Genomic DNA, 13,109 nt, shown 5'->3' with positions numbered 1-13,109 from the left:
GGCCTTGAATGCTGATCTCTTTCCTAGCTGCAGAAAGAACACTTTGACAAAGTGTTGCTGATTAGACTTCCTTCCTGGAAGTGTCTTCCTTCGCCAGTATTAAACAGAGACAGTGTTATTGCTCTTTACCACTTAAAATAAAGAAATTACGATTAAGCCACAGAAATTATGTCAGTGAATATTACTAACGTGATTTTGCTTAAACTAAAAAGATGATAGACATTTTATTCTCAAACTGATCAACCAGTGCTTATAGTGCAAAAAATTAAAAACAATAGGTGAAGGAAAAATTGAAGGGTAAGATATAGCTTTACTTTAAATAAAAGGGATGACACGTGAGTAACGTAGAATTTGGTCACTGCCAGGTTATATGGCTACAGTCTCCGAGCCTGGGGCCCACAGCATCTTGAGCAGGGATGCTTCCTCCCAAGTGGACCATGAGAGATGGATGGTGGGGCTGGACCCCCAGACATGTGCCTTCTCTGGAGCTTGCTGGCGGGGTCCCTTCAACAGTCCTTCCTCCTGTTCCTCATGTTCACAGGATCCTTCTTAATTTTAATAGTGTCAGTGCCAGGGAAAAGAGCTCCAAGAAGTTTATTAGAGATAGAAACGGTAAAGGAAAGACACGTATAATTAATATTGTGAGGAAAGAAAAACCTTCTTCTCTTCCTGTCTGGGTAAAGAGCTTCATGTAGTGACATTTGACCTTCATTTTTGAACATTTTTTTGATACCTTTACTATACTTCTGGGAACAGCAGAGCAGTATCCTGATCTAAACAACTTTAATGTATCCCCCAAGCAAGAGATTCTATGGCCTCCCAAATTCTCAATGTGAAACTGGGAAATTAATGCTGTTCAGGTGTAAGAAATGCCCAGTCTGGGTAAGACAGGTTGCGGATTTTGCTTACTTGTTGTATGAGTTACTTTGGATGTTGCATTTTACCTTTAGGGTAACACAGGTGCTCCTGGGAAGACTGGTCAGTTGGGGAATTCAGGCAAACCGGTAAGATGACGTGAGCTACCTTTCCTTATGTTGTCACCTGTTGTAATCACTCAGCAGAGAATCAGGGAGTGTTGATTTTTTTCTTTCCCTGCCTTCCTCATAACAGGGCCAACAAGGGCCTCCAGGAGAGGTGGGACCCCGAGGACCCAGAGGGCTTCCTGTGAGTACTGCTTTCCTGTAGACCCTTCTGAAGTGTCTTCTCAGGGTTTTTCTGGGTGTCCTTCTAATCATTCATTCATTTAACCATGAATGCCTTCTCAAGTTTGAGACAGTGAAATAAGAATGTCATTTGTGAATACAATCTGCTTTTTAAATATTTTTTAAGTATTTTTAAAAAGCATGAGGACTCTTATTTCATACTGAAGGAAATATTCCAGTGTGGTTAAAAAAAAAAAAAAAAACCCAAAACAAAACAGCTTTCCTGAGATATATTTTATATACCGTATGAGTCAACCATTTAAAGCATATAATTCATTGATATTTAAGGCATATTTATAGAATTATACAACCGTTGCCACAATCTTAAAACCTTTTCATCACCCCCCAGAAAAGAACCTCTGTGTCCACTTGTAGTCACTCAGCATTTCCCCGCAGTCCTCTCAGCCCTCAGCAACCACTAGTCCACTTTCTGTCTTGACTTGCCTGGTCTGAAAATTTCATAAAGATAGAATCATATAGTGGGTTTTTTTTTTTTTTTTTTTTTTTTTTCAGTGAATGGCTTCCTTCAGCACGTTTCAAGGCTTACCTTCTTTCTTCTTGCTGACTAGTGTTCAGTAGTATGGACATACCAGCGTTCCTTCATTCTCTCATCTGCTCTTGGACATTTGGGTTGTTTCCACTTTTGGACCATTATGAATAATGGTGCTGGGAACATTTTTCTACAGGTTTTTGTGTAGACACAAGTTTTTATTTCTCTTGAGTAGAACACTGAGGAGTGGAATTTCTGGGTCATCTGATAACTCTATTTAATCCTTGGAGAAACTGCCAGACTTCTTGTAGTCTGAGTTTGTGTGTCTGTTTTGCTGCCAACACAGCAAATCGTATTGTTTCACTAGATACACTTCAACCCTTAGAGAGAAATGGATTAATTAAATATTATATACTTAATGTCAACTCTAAAAAATTCTCTCTGGCCTTCAGCTTAAGTTCTTATTTTTAAAATCTGCTGGGTAACAAAAAGAACTCCAAGTGAGAACAGAGAAACATTTCCAAGTATTGTTACTTTTAAAGCATTTCATGAGCGTTGAATGACGATTTTCATGTGTCAAAGAAGTGAAATATTCCAGGTGTCTTGACATAAGAGGCGAACTCTTCCATTTCTCACAGGTGTTTGTCAACTTAGCTCTATCAGGTGGTTTCTAGAAGTTTCTCTGCAGCCAGAGAAACTAGCCAATGCTCCTCATTATGCTCCTTGTTCACTCACTGCTCAGTTATCCTTTTCTTCTGTCTTGCTTGAAGCCTGTAAACTTCTAATTAAAATAATTTTTAAAAATTTATTGCCAAAACAATGAGTTTGTAGCTAGAACATATTCATAAACAGTAGAGATGCTACATGGCTGGTCCAGAAAGATTTAACAGTGTGGGAGAGAGGCATTGGAACTTTGAGAATATTGGCTATTAGGTGTAATATTCACTTTATAGAGCAGAGAACATAAAATTGAAGGGGCACCTGCTGTATGTCAAGTCCATGCACTGAACACAAAAAGTGACACAGTAGAGAGAGCTTGGCCCATCATTAGTTAAGTGCTAAGGGATGTATAAAGACCTAGAGGCAAGAACTGCAGAAGGAGATGGGGTGGGGGTTCCGTTCTCTCATGTGAGGGGAGGCAGATCTGTCGTGACTATGCAAGCTTTGAGCCTAACTCGGGTTTTGATTTCTGAGTTCCTGTAAATGTCCGGATTCTCATTGCTCACAGTCACTGTGGCTCAAAGCCTTGGTGATCTTCTTCCATCATTTCCACTCTCCAATAGGACCTGTTCTTTCTTCCACCTCCTTTTAAAAAGATTTTGTTTGAGAGAGAGAGAGTATGAGAGAGAGAGAGAGCACAAGCAAGGTGAAGGGCAGAGGGAGAAGCAAACTTCCCACTGAGCAGGAAACCTGACTCAGGACTTGGTTCTGGGACTCTGGGATCATGACTTGAGCTTAAAGCAGACACCCAACTGACTGAGCCACCCAGGGGCTTTCTACTTTCTCCTTTTAAAAGTCTCTTGTATTTGACTCTTCTTTTCTAAGCTCACCTCCACCACCCCAGCTCAGATCATTAGCTGCTGCTTGGATTATCAGGTCTCCTGATTTGCCTTTCTATGTTGTCTTTCCTTCCTTTACCAGTGGTCCCCAACAAGGTACTCCTGGTATGTTGGCTGGCATACTTCTTGGTTCCCCGGGATTCCACCCTAGAACTCCAATGTGGTTCCCACAGTCATGGTGACAAGAGTGTCAGACACAATGTCCAAGACCTGGGAATGGCAGTCGTCCCAGTCTCACACCCTGCCATATTGGTCTTTTCAGAATACAACTAGATCATTACCTCTTTATTTCAAGATCTTCAATGAATTTCCACTAGCAAGGAAAGGAAGTACCAAATCATGAACTGTTTATCTGGTAGTTCTATGTCTCCCTTGTGTCTTGCTCAAGGCCTGTGTTCAAGTCATGCTGGACTCCATGGTCATTTCCAATTAGTCTCTGCACTTCTCAGCCTGCTTGTTTTCTTTTGTTACACTCTGCCCTTAGATGGTTTCCTTCTCTGTTTTTCTGACTCAGCCGCCCATGTACGTTTTTAGGTGTAACTGAAATTTTAATTCGACAGTGAAACCATCTCTGTTTATGCCCTATGCCCCAGACAGAAGTGCTCTCTCTTTATTCTGAACCCTGTAACCCCGGGCCCTGTTCACCCCATGCTGTGGGAGCTGCAGGGAAGCAGGGCCACTCTGATCCACCTTTGCATTCCCTACGTCTCTCCCCTCAGGACCTGTCACAAGGTAGAGCTCAATAAATATTTCCAAAAAATGAATTGAATTGGAGGTATAGTAAATCTTTCTATGCTGCTTATGTTGGTAATAATTGACTTCTCACCTCCTATAAATTTTACAGAAAAGTGCATGAGAGGTTGTAAGCATTACGGTTCTGAGCAGAGTTTTAACACCAAATCTACTTACTGAAAGATACATTTGTTCTTTCATTTTACATCATTACATTTAGTTTCATAGATAAATTCACACATTTTCAACAATTCCTCCCAAGTTTTATCAGTTTTTCCTGTAAATGTCAAGTTGAAAAGCTGAGTAGAAAGAATGAAAACCCATTTCTAATGTGTTCTACTAATGGGCCAGGGCTAATTGGAACACGTCTTTGAAATTAAGTGGTATTCCCCTTTCAAATCATTGTTCTAACAGCTTTAGCCGGTGCCACAGCAAAACATATTGGAGGTTTTCTGGTCACCTCCAGTGATTACATATGAGCACGTATCTTCACCACTTGGATTGTGCTTCTGGCTTTCTCGCTCACACTCTACTGGTTTATACGTGGATCTGGGTGACTCCCGTTTACAGCAGGAGAATGCGGGGGTCCTTGGACGCCGTGACTCCTGGTCCATTTCCCTCGTTCAGGCTTCCCAGTTCTTGCCAGAACTTTTGATGAGTGAGCTGTGTTTTTGCTTTGCTCTCATGATTCTGACTTGGATCAGTGCATTGCTGATCTACTTCCAGTGTTCTGAAGATGATACACTCCTGAGTACAGAGCCGCTCTCAGTTTCTCTTGAAGTCCCACTCCATCCTATCACCAACAGCTCTGAGCACAGAGGTCTCCAAACGATGTGTTGCTGAATGATCGGAACCGCATTCCTGTGCCACCCAGGACATGGAATATTATCCCTGTCAATAGTTTGTGAAGCAGCTGTGATGGTTGTAGATTTTGATTTCCCTCTGTATGTGAGGGAATACCTAAACCTACACCAGAGAAAAACACAAACCATACAATGCTGCAAAATTGACTAGATTTTTAAAGTACCTTTGTGGCTAACCTAAAAATTATCATTGTGGCAGGACTAATATGATATTCCTATGTTAATATGAAGATGGGTTTGTAAAAGCAACAATCTAAAGAAATCATAATTGATCTTCTGCGTTAATCAGCATCCTTTTTCCCGGAGAGAGGCACTTAAATATATAATTCAGACTAAGTATGACGATTTACAATTTCTCACTTCTAAAATTAGCATGGTACTAAGAATAATGTTCATTCTTCAGCTAGTTAGCATTTTGGGTAATCAAGCAAATACAACCACCATCACAGTCTGCAGCACAATGGAATAAAATCTAAATTTCTTTTTTTCTTTGGAAAATACTTATGACAACACACATATAATGAAATAGATTTTTTCTGTGATATTTTAAAAGTCTTGTAGTTCCATTTTTTTAAAAAGATTTTATTTATTTATTTGACAGAGAGAGATCACAAGCAGGCAGAGAGGCAGGCAGAGAGAGAAAGAGAGGAGGAAGCAGGCTCTCTGCCGAGCAGAGAGCCCGATACGGGACTCGATCCCAGGACCCTGAGATCATGACCTGAGCCGAAGGCAGAGGCTTAACCCACTGAGCCACCCAGGCACCCTAGTAGTTCCATTTGAAAAGGAAGACTTCCAGATGGAACTATTTGTCTGTATTCATTGAAATGAGTTTTACAAAATAGTTCTCGGTACTTGTTTATAAAGAAGGTGCCTTCTTGGGTCGCCTGGGTGGCTCAGTTGGTTAAGCACCTGACTGTTGATTTCGGCTCAAGTCATGATCTCAGGATTGTGAGATTGAGCACCACATCAGGCTCCACACTAGGTGTGGAGTCTGCTTGGGCTTCTATCTCTCTCTCTCCTCCTGCCCCTTCCCACTCCCTCTCTTAAAGAAAAAAAAAAAAAAAAAGGAAATTCTTCTTGGTGATCAGAGATCTTGACAGAAACTGGAGAAATGAAGACCAGAGACTTATTTTTTTCCAAGAGCTACTTGTATTTTTAAAGAAACTTGGGGAATTTGAAAGGCAACCAACATCTAATTAAAGATTAAAATACTTAATTTTGACTGATTTCTATAGTTCTTGAATAAAAATAACTAATGCTTCCATAGTGCTTACTATGAGACACATACTGTTTTAAGTGCTTTATGTATCTATTCAATTCTTTCAAAAACTCTTTGAGATCAGTACTGTTTTTATCCCCACTCTACAGGTGAGGAAGCTGAGGCACAGAGAAGTTGTGGGGCTAGAGTTGGCTGATGTGGTGGAGCCAGGCTTCAGACCTGGCAGGGGGCTCAGTGCCCCCCCAGTGCCTCGACAGCTCAAGTCAAGGCTCTGCAGGGTGGTTTTTATTTGAAGTTAGCTTGCCTAATTTTTTTTTTTAAGATTTTATTTATTTATTTGACAGACAGAGATCACAAGTAGGCAGAGAAGCAGGCAGAGAGAGAGGAAGGGAAGCAGGCTCCCTGCTGAGCAGAGAACCCGATGTGGGGCTCGATCCCAGGACCCTGAGATCATGACCTGAGCCGAAGGCAGAGTCTTAACCCACTGAGCCACCCAGGCGCCCTAGCTTGCCCAATTTTAATGGTACAAGACATATTTAGAAAATTTAAAATTTTGGTGTTTGGAATTTTTGTAGTGAGCATTTAACAAAAGTCTAATTTAAAGCTGGTGAAGACAAACACACACAACCTAACCCAAACAGATTCCTGGGTCTGACCTCAAAATCACAGAATAAAAATCTAAGGGAGAGGAGGGAAGACAGGAAGGAGGAAGAACAGGGACAGGAAGTGGTGGAAGACATCTTGTGAAATATATTCCTAAAACATTCTTTAGGGGGATTCTGAAGCACAGCCAGAGTTGGGAATCACTGGTAGAGGGTCTGCAGCTTTTTTTTTTTTTTAAGCCTTGATTGGCTTCTTAAGTAGGAAGTGGTTGGCAGATGTGTGTGAATATGCTGGAGAGATATATGGTGGCACAGAGCATGTAAGAGGGGAAAAAAAAAGAAGTCTTTTATTATGGCCCTCAGATTTTTAATGTTAGGATTTTGCCTTTTTTTCCTGGTTCTTTACAATTCTTTTGTTACCGATCATAACTCTTTTTGTCATGGGGCTTGTAAATATTAGCTACCGGGCAGAAAAACGATATCCCTACAAGTCTCCCTTGCCCACATCTGAGATTATGCTTATCACCACAGCTGTTGAAACACAGGAGATTTACCATTTGTAAGTTTAGCACACCTGTGCTTAAAGGCCATGGTTAATTGCTCCCTGTAACATGTGTTTAGTCTAACCTATGTTTTTAGAGATGACTATTTATATCTTGATCATTCATGTTCATCTTACTTACATCTTTTTAGAGTACATAGAAATCATAGAAATGACCATTAGAAAATCTTGTCTAAACACTTTATTCATAACTGCTTGGTTATTGTTGTGAAAATAAACATTACCTTCTTCAACCTTGAGATGATTCCTAGAAATACCTGCATTTAAAATAGTGAAGAATTTGAAGAATGGAAGAAAAAAAAATGAGGAACACATGCAATCCACTAACCAACTACTACTAGTCCTGTACATGGGCTCTCATGGTTGTAGAAGGTCAGCGGAACAGGCTGTCTACACTGGGGTTCTGAGCCATTCATACATGTTGCCAAGGGTTGGAAGACACTTTTTTTTTTTTTTTTAAACATTTTATTTATTTATTTGACAGAGATCACAAGTAGGCAGAGAAGCAGGCAGAGAGAGAGGAGGAAGCAGGCTCCCTGCCGAGCAGAGAACCTGATGTGGGGCTCGATCCCAGGACCCTGGGATCATCACCTGAGCCAAAGGCAGAGGCTTTAACCCCCTGAGCCACCCAGGCGCCCTGGAAGACACTTATGAATTGACAAAGAGAGCTCATGAAAGACAGAGAAAATAAGATACCAGCAGAGAACATCTTTGTCTTTGACTGGCAAAATAATCCCATGAAAAAAATGAAAAGTCACACAATCCTTTATTTTTATTTATTTAAAAAAATTTTTTTTAAATGACTTTATTTATTTATTTGAGAGAGAGAGAGAGAGAGGGCATGAGAGGAGAGAGGTCAGCGGGAGACTCCCTGCTCAGCAGGGAGTCTGATGTGGGACTCAATCCCAGGACTCCAGGATCATGACCTGAGCCGAAGGCAGTCACTTAACCAACTGAGCCACCCAGGCCCCCCACACAATCCTTTATTTTAACTTAGCTCTTTGGTTTGTGAAAGAGAAAAAAAGTATGTCAGTTATCTTTATTTTGGCATAATGGTTCATTTGTTTGGAAGTGAATATTTGAGGTTGTGTCAAGAACTGCTTTCGTCTTCTGATATCATTGATTAGTTTTCCCAATGACTACTAATTATTCTGTGAATTAAAGTCATATTAGCCCAATGACATTTAGGATCTTCATCAAGATGCAGTTCAGAAATTATTTGAAAATGCCAACAGAGCAGATATACTGAAGAAAATCTGTCTTGAACATTCAAGTGGCTGGGCTAAATTAATGGGGTAGAACCCAATCTTTATATTAATAGATGGATAAAAGAATCTATCACAGCAGCTGGTTTTCGTCTAGTCTTACATCTTTCCAGTGCCCATCCTCACAAGACTCTGCTCAGGCTTCTAAGCTGCTCACAAGGGTTAAGGGCCAATGTATCATCCAGACTTACACAACTAGACAGGTTGCTTATATAAAATTTTTTGAAAAGTATTAAAGAGCATTTCCTTTAAATCACCTATAAGTCATTTGAGACAAGTGCCACTTAAGTATAGCTCAAAGCTAGAGACTTGTAATTTGGCAAACATTTCTTAATCCTTCAAAGAAACTGAAAATTCAGAAAGATAATGGGCCTTGACACTTGGTTCAACTTAGAGATAAAAGAATAACATAAGGGCCAGATCAGATAATATCAGCAGGAGCATTTATAAATATCAAGAATTAATATGAAGTTGTCATGTTATTTTAAAGTAGAATGAACTCAGAAGACTACTTTCATTTTTATATATACCGTCCAGGAAATGTGATTATTTATCCAATAACCTTGTATTCAGTTTAGCTGAATATGTGTTAGAAACACATATTCAAGCTTTAAAACAAGCTTTTATCAGACTGCATAAAACTGTATGAGGTTCTTGGGGAAAGAAATTGAAGAATTCATGTGTCTCCTTTTCTCAAAGGGCTTAGAGATTCAAATAAAGAATTGAAATTGGCTCACAAAATGGATGTTGCTTTTGGTATATTTTCATTATAAATTGTACTTTCCAAAGTTTATTTAATCTTGGAGACATGTTTAGAACAAGAATAAGTAGAACAAAGAATTTTGTATGTCAGAAACTTTGTAAATTTCTATTATGTCTGTCTTTTTGAAGTTGCATTAGTCATTTAAAGGCAAACATCCCTGTCCTGTTTTTTTTTTTTCCACCATTCTTTTGCAGTTCAAGATCATTTGCCAGATGCTGCTTTAAAACATACTGTGGGCCTGAAAATTTACTGTGTTTTAGGCATTAGGTGGAATTCAAAATTGATATACCTTCTACCTCAAGAACGTAATCTAATGAGAGGATAAAACATGTACATAGATAACCATAATATAAGCTACATTGTGATTTAGATGCTGAAAATTACTAATTGTCATTTCACGTAGATGTAGCAGACACTGTTTTTATCTAAGGGGCCGTCATCACAAGGAACAGCATTAACACATTCACTGAATGATAAATACTGCGCGGGCTACAGGGGTTTTATGTAAAGGTCTCTGCCTTCAGTCGAAGACGGGGTAGAATACTTTGATGACTTTGATGTTTAAAGAAAAACCTGCGTAAAGTGTTATTTTACTGACATAGTAATTGAACATTTGCGTTTGGGCAAACCAGCCAGTTGATGGTCCTGTTTGTGTTTCTCCAGGGCAGTAGAGGAGAAATAGGACCGGAGGGACCCACAGGGCCACCCGGTAAACGGGTAAGTAATAATTCCAATCTCCTTAAGTTTATTGGCTTCGTACAAAACACAATACATTTTTTTTTAAATAAGCAAGGAGAGAAAAATAATGTACAAAAGGTGATTTAATCGTCTTTACTTGATTCCTGTTGTTATGGGAATGCATGGAATTGTAAATGTGAAGTTTGAAATCATGTCTAGGATACCCTCCGAGGGTATTTAAGTCAGTGTGGTCTGCAGCACACATTTTGAAACCAGGAGACCGGAAGTGCCTCTGGTTGTTCTTGGAATTGAAGAGAAGCAGGCGTAAATGCAGCCTTTTACTTCTTGAGCCCTGCTTGTTTACACAGTGAGAGAAACCGCACCACGGCAGGGAGGCCCACTGAACGAGCCCACTGTTGGGAAGGGTGCAAACCCAGGAACTCCGCGGTGGGACCCAGGGGGTGGAGGGGCTGGCCTGTTTTTTCGGAGAGTGTGGGAGAGAGGCAGATTTGAGGAGCAGAGTTAAACCAGTCCCAGCATGCATTTATTTTAGACAGGAGTCCACACACCCAAGGTTGTGTGGGCCTCATGTGATTGCAATGTCATAGTTAAAGGTGAATCTGGAGACACTGTTTATTTTTCAGGGTTCTCCTGGAAGTCCTGGCCTCCCTGGCTTGCCTGGCCCCCCTGGCCTTCCGGGAATGAAAGGCGACAGGGTAAGATATCTAACCATCCCCCCAAAGTTTCTTATTTGGAAAGATGAGTTTGCTTTCAGAACAGTGGAGATTTTTTGTAGCAATTATCATAGTCAGCTATCAAGAAAAGTATCTTAAATTACTGAGAGTTGAGATTAAGAAGCAAAAAAAAAAAAAAGCAATATAATAAAAGATCATCAGGAAAATATAAAAGTTGAAAAAAGTAAAAATGCCAGTTGTAGTCATACTTCCTTGTTCAGTTTTAACTTTACATTCCTACCGATCCAATTTTCTGTGGATGTGATCAGAGAACATCACAAGTTGCCAGCTTTTGGACAGCTGTCAGTTTCTCTAGGCCTTACCTGGCTGTTCCCAGGTTGTCATCCTGATTTTTTTTTTTTTTTAAGTGGGCTCCACGCCCAGCCTGGAGCCCTGTTGTTAGGTTGTGGAGAGGAGCAAGTCCTCATCTGTCGCATTATTCATACTTGCCCTTATCTACCACCCTGAGAAGGAAAGTTGGTTCATTTGAAATTATAAAGTGGAACATGTCAAAATACTGAAAAAGTATTATGTTTTATTCATTACAGGGAGTAGTCGGTGAGCCTGGTCCAAAGGGTGTACAGGTAGGTCCTATCAGAAGAATATGTGCATGGAGGTGCCTCACCAGCAGGGGGCACTGGCTGGTTTAGGGGTGTGAGGACTAGGCTGGGGGCCAGCTGTGTTTCTCAATGTGCTTCATAGTGAATGAAAGCTACAGTTCAGTTTGGTTTATAACCTTATCTACTATTTTAATAAGCTGGAGCTGATAATGACTCTGCCTCTGAGGGCACACATTGAAAAGAGTGTCCCTCTCTCTCATTCACCAGGTTGGCTTACTTGTGACCAATGGAGCCTTCTATTAGCTACATCATCATATATTTTTTTTAAGATTTTATTTATTTATTTGACAGAGAGAGAGAGAGAGAGAGATCACAAGTAGGCAGAGAGGCAGGCGGGGTGGGGGGTGGTGTAGCAGGCTCCCCGCTCAGCAGAGAGCCCGAAGCGGGCTTCGATCCCAGGGCCCTGAGATCATGACCTGAGCTGAAGGCAGAGGCTTAACCCACTGAACCACCCAGGTGCCCCTACATCATCATATTTTATGTTTTTCTGTATCAAGACCTTAACAAATGAACTATGAACATCGTTTGGGAGTTAGTCCTTTTTCTGGGTTCCTTTTTCTACAGTGAAAGCCTTTTTTCAAGGATTATCTCATTATAAAATTGCCGGATACAATCATTAATCCTTAACTTCAGAAGAAACTCAGTCTCACCCGCTACCTTTTCTCTAGGCTCTTTTCAGTTTTGGACTAGCCACTGACAGCTACACTGAAAAGCCATTGAGTGCATTTTGTATTTCTGCATGATTTGGGGGGCACTGTGGGCACTTGGGAATGCTTATCAATGTGGACAGGTTAAAACTGAGGCAAGACAGTTCAAGAATGTGACTTTTAATTTTAATTTTTAGGGTTCGTCTGGTGAAGAAGGTGAAGCAGGAGAAAGGGGTGAACTTGTAAGACATTTTTTTTCTGGTTAATGATGAGCCCTGCTGATTTCTAACTACTAAAAATATAATTTTTCTTTTCTCTGATACTGTTATCCTCCATGGCTTCTTCAGCAGCTACAGTGTTTCTTATATAAACTAGTGAATGACTCCCCAAACCTGTAGCCAAGTTCAAGTAAAGCAGAGGGTAAACATCCCAAAATCGATAGCCTTGGCCTTAAGCCTTTGGAGAACAAAGTGTTCTCTTATAGGTGGTGACTTTTCTGTGGCTTAACCTAGACATTCGAAGTGATTCTTAGAGGACTATAGAAAGTCTATGAATAGTGCCTATTGTGGAAACAAAATGAATTTTATTATAGCTAGAAAGCTGTGGTTCACAAGTTTGACCATGGGTATTTTCTGTCGTCTAAAACTTCCCAAAGAAGTGACCTCCATCTCCAGAGGATGTTGCTGCTAAATCTCCAGGAAGGTAGCAAGAATGAGAAAAAATTATCTTTCTGCTGGGAGTACTACATCTGCTGGCTCATTTTTGACACAATCTAACATGATCTAATGTGGGAACTTCTGACTGGTCCTTTGGAGTGGTGACAGATTTCTCATAAAACAGCTCCAGAGAGCACTTTGTGCAGGAAAAAAAAACCTCATAATGTTGTTTTATTCAGAGTTTCAGGATTTAGAGCTAATATAAATGTAATATCTGAATTCGGCAAAGCTCTCTATTAAGTAAATTTGAAAAAGGATTATTTTAAGTTTATTTTCTGTTAAAATGTTTTCTTTTATGGGCTAAAAGGATGTTTTAAATCATTGTTTTGTGGTGGAGATGAACTGATATGCTTGAACTTAAACTGAAATTATATCTAGAATTAGGGGTGGGAGACTTATTTCCAAGTGTTCTTTTTTAAGTATAAAATCAGGCATTTTTGGTTTGATAGAATTTTGC

General features: G+C 40.1%; 1 protein-coding gene across 2 annotated transcripts in view; it reads left to right on the top strand.

The window, feature by feature from the left end:
• COL9A1 (collagen type IX alpha 1 chain) overlaps positions 1 to 13,109 on the top strand; it is a 92,615-nt gene that overhangs the window by 57,278 nt on the left and 22,228 nt on the right. For both annotated transcript variants that reach the window (XM_059178374.1, XM_059178375.1), the window contains 6 exons: positions 951 to 1,004; positions 1,111 to 1,164; positions 9,921 to 9,974; positions 10,580 to 10,651; positions 11,218 to 11,253; positions 12,134 to 12,178. In XM_059178374.1, coding sequence (XP_059034357.1) covers positions 951 to 1,004; positions 1,111 to 1,164; positions 9,921 to 9,974; positions 10,580 to 10,651; positions 11,218 to 11,253; positions 12,134 to 12,178 — 315 coding nt within the window. The remainder of the gene's footprint in view (positions 1 to 950; positions 1,005 to 1,110; positions 1,165 to 9,920; positions 9,975 to 10,579; positions 10,652 to 11,217; positions 11,254 to 12,133; positions 12,179 to 13,109) is intronic.

The sequence above is a fragment of the Mustela lutreola genome, chromosome 6 (assembly GCF_030435805.1).
Source record: "Mustela lutreola isolate mMusLut2 chromosome 6, mMusLut2.pri, whole genome shotgun sequence".
Lineage (NCBI taxonomy): Eukaryota > Metazoa > Chordata > Mammalia > Carnivora > Mustelidae > Mustela > Mustela lutreola.
Note: the sequence above shows the minus strand (reverse complement) of the source record. Positions and strands in the feature narration are given on the sequence as shown.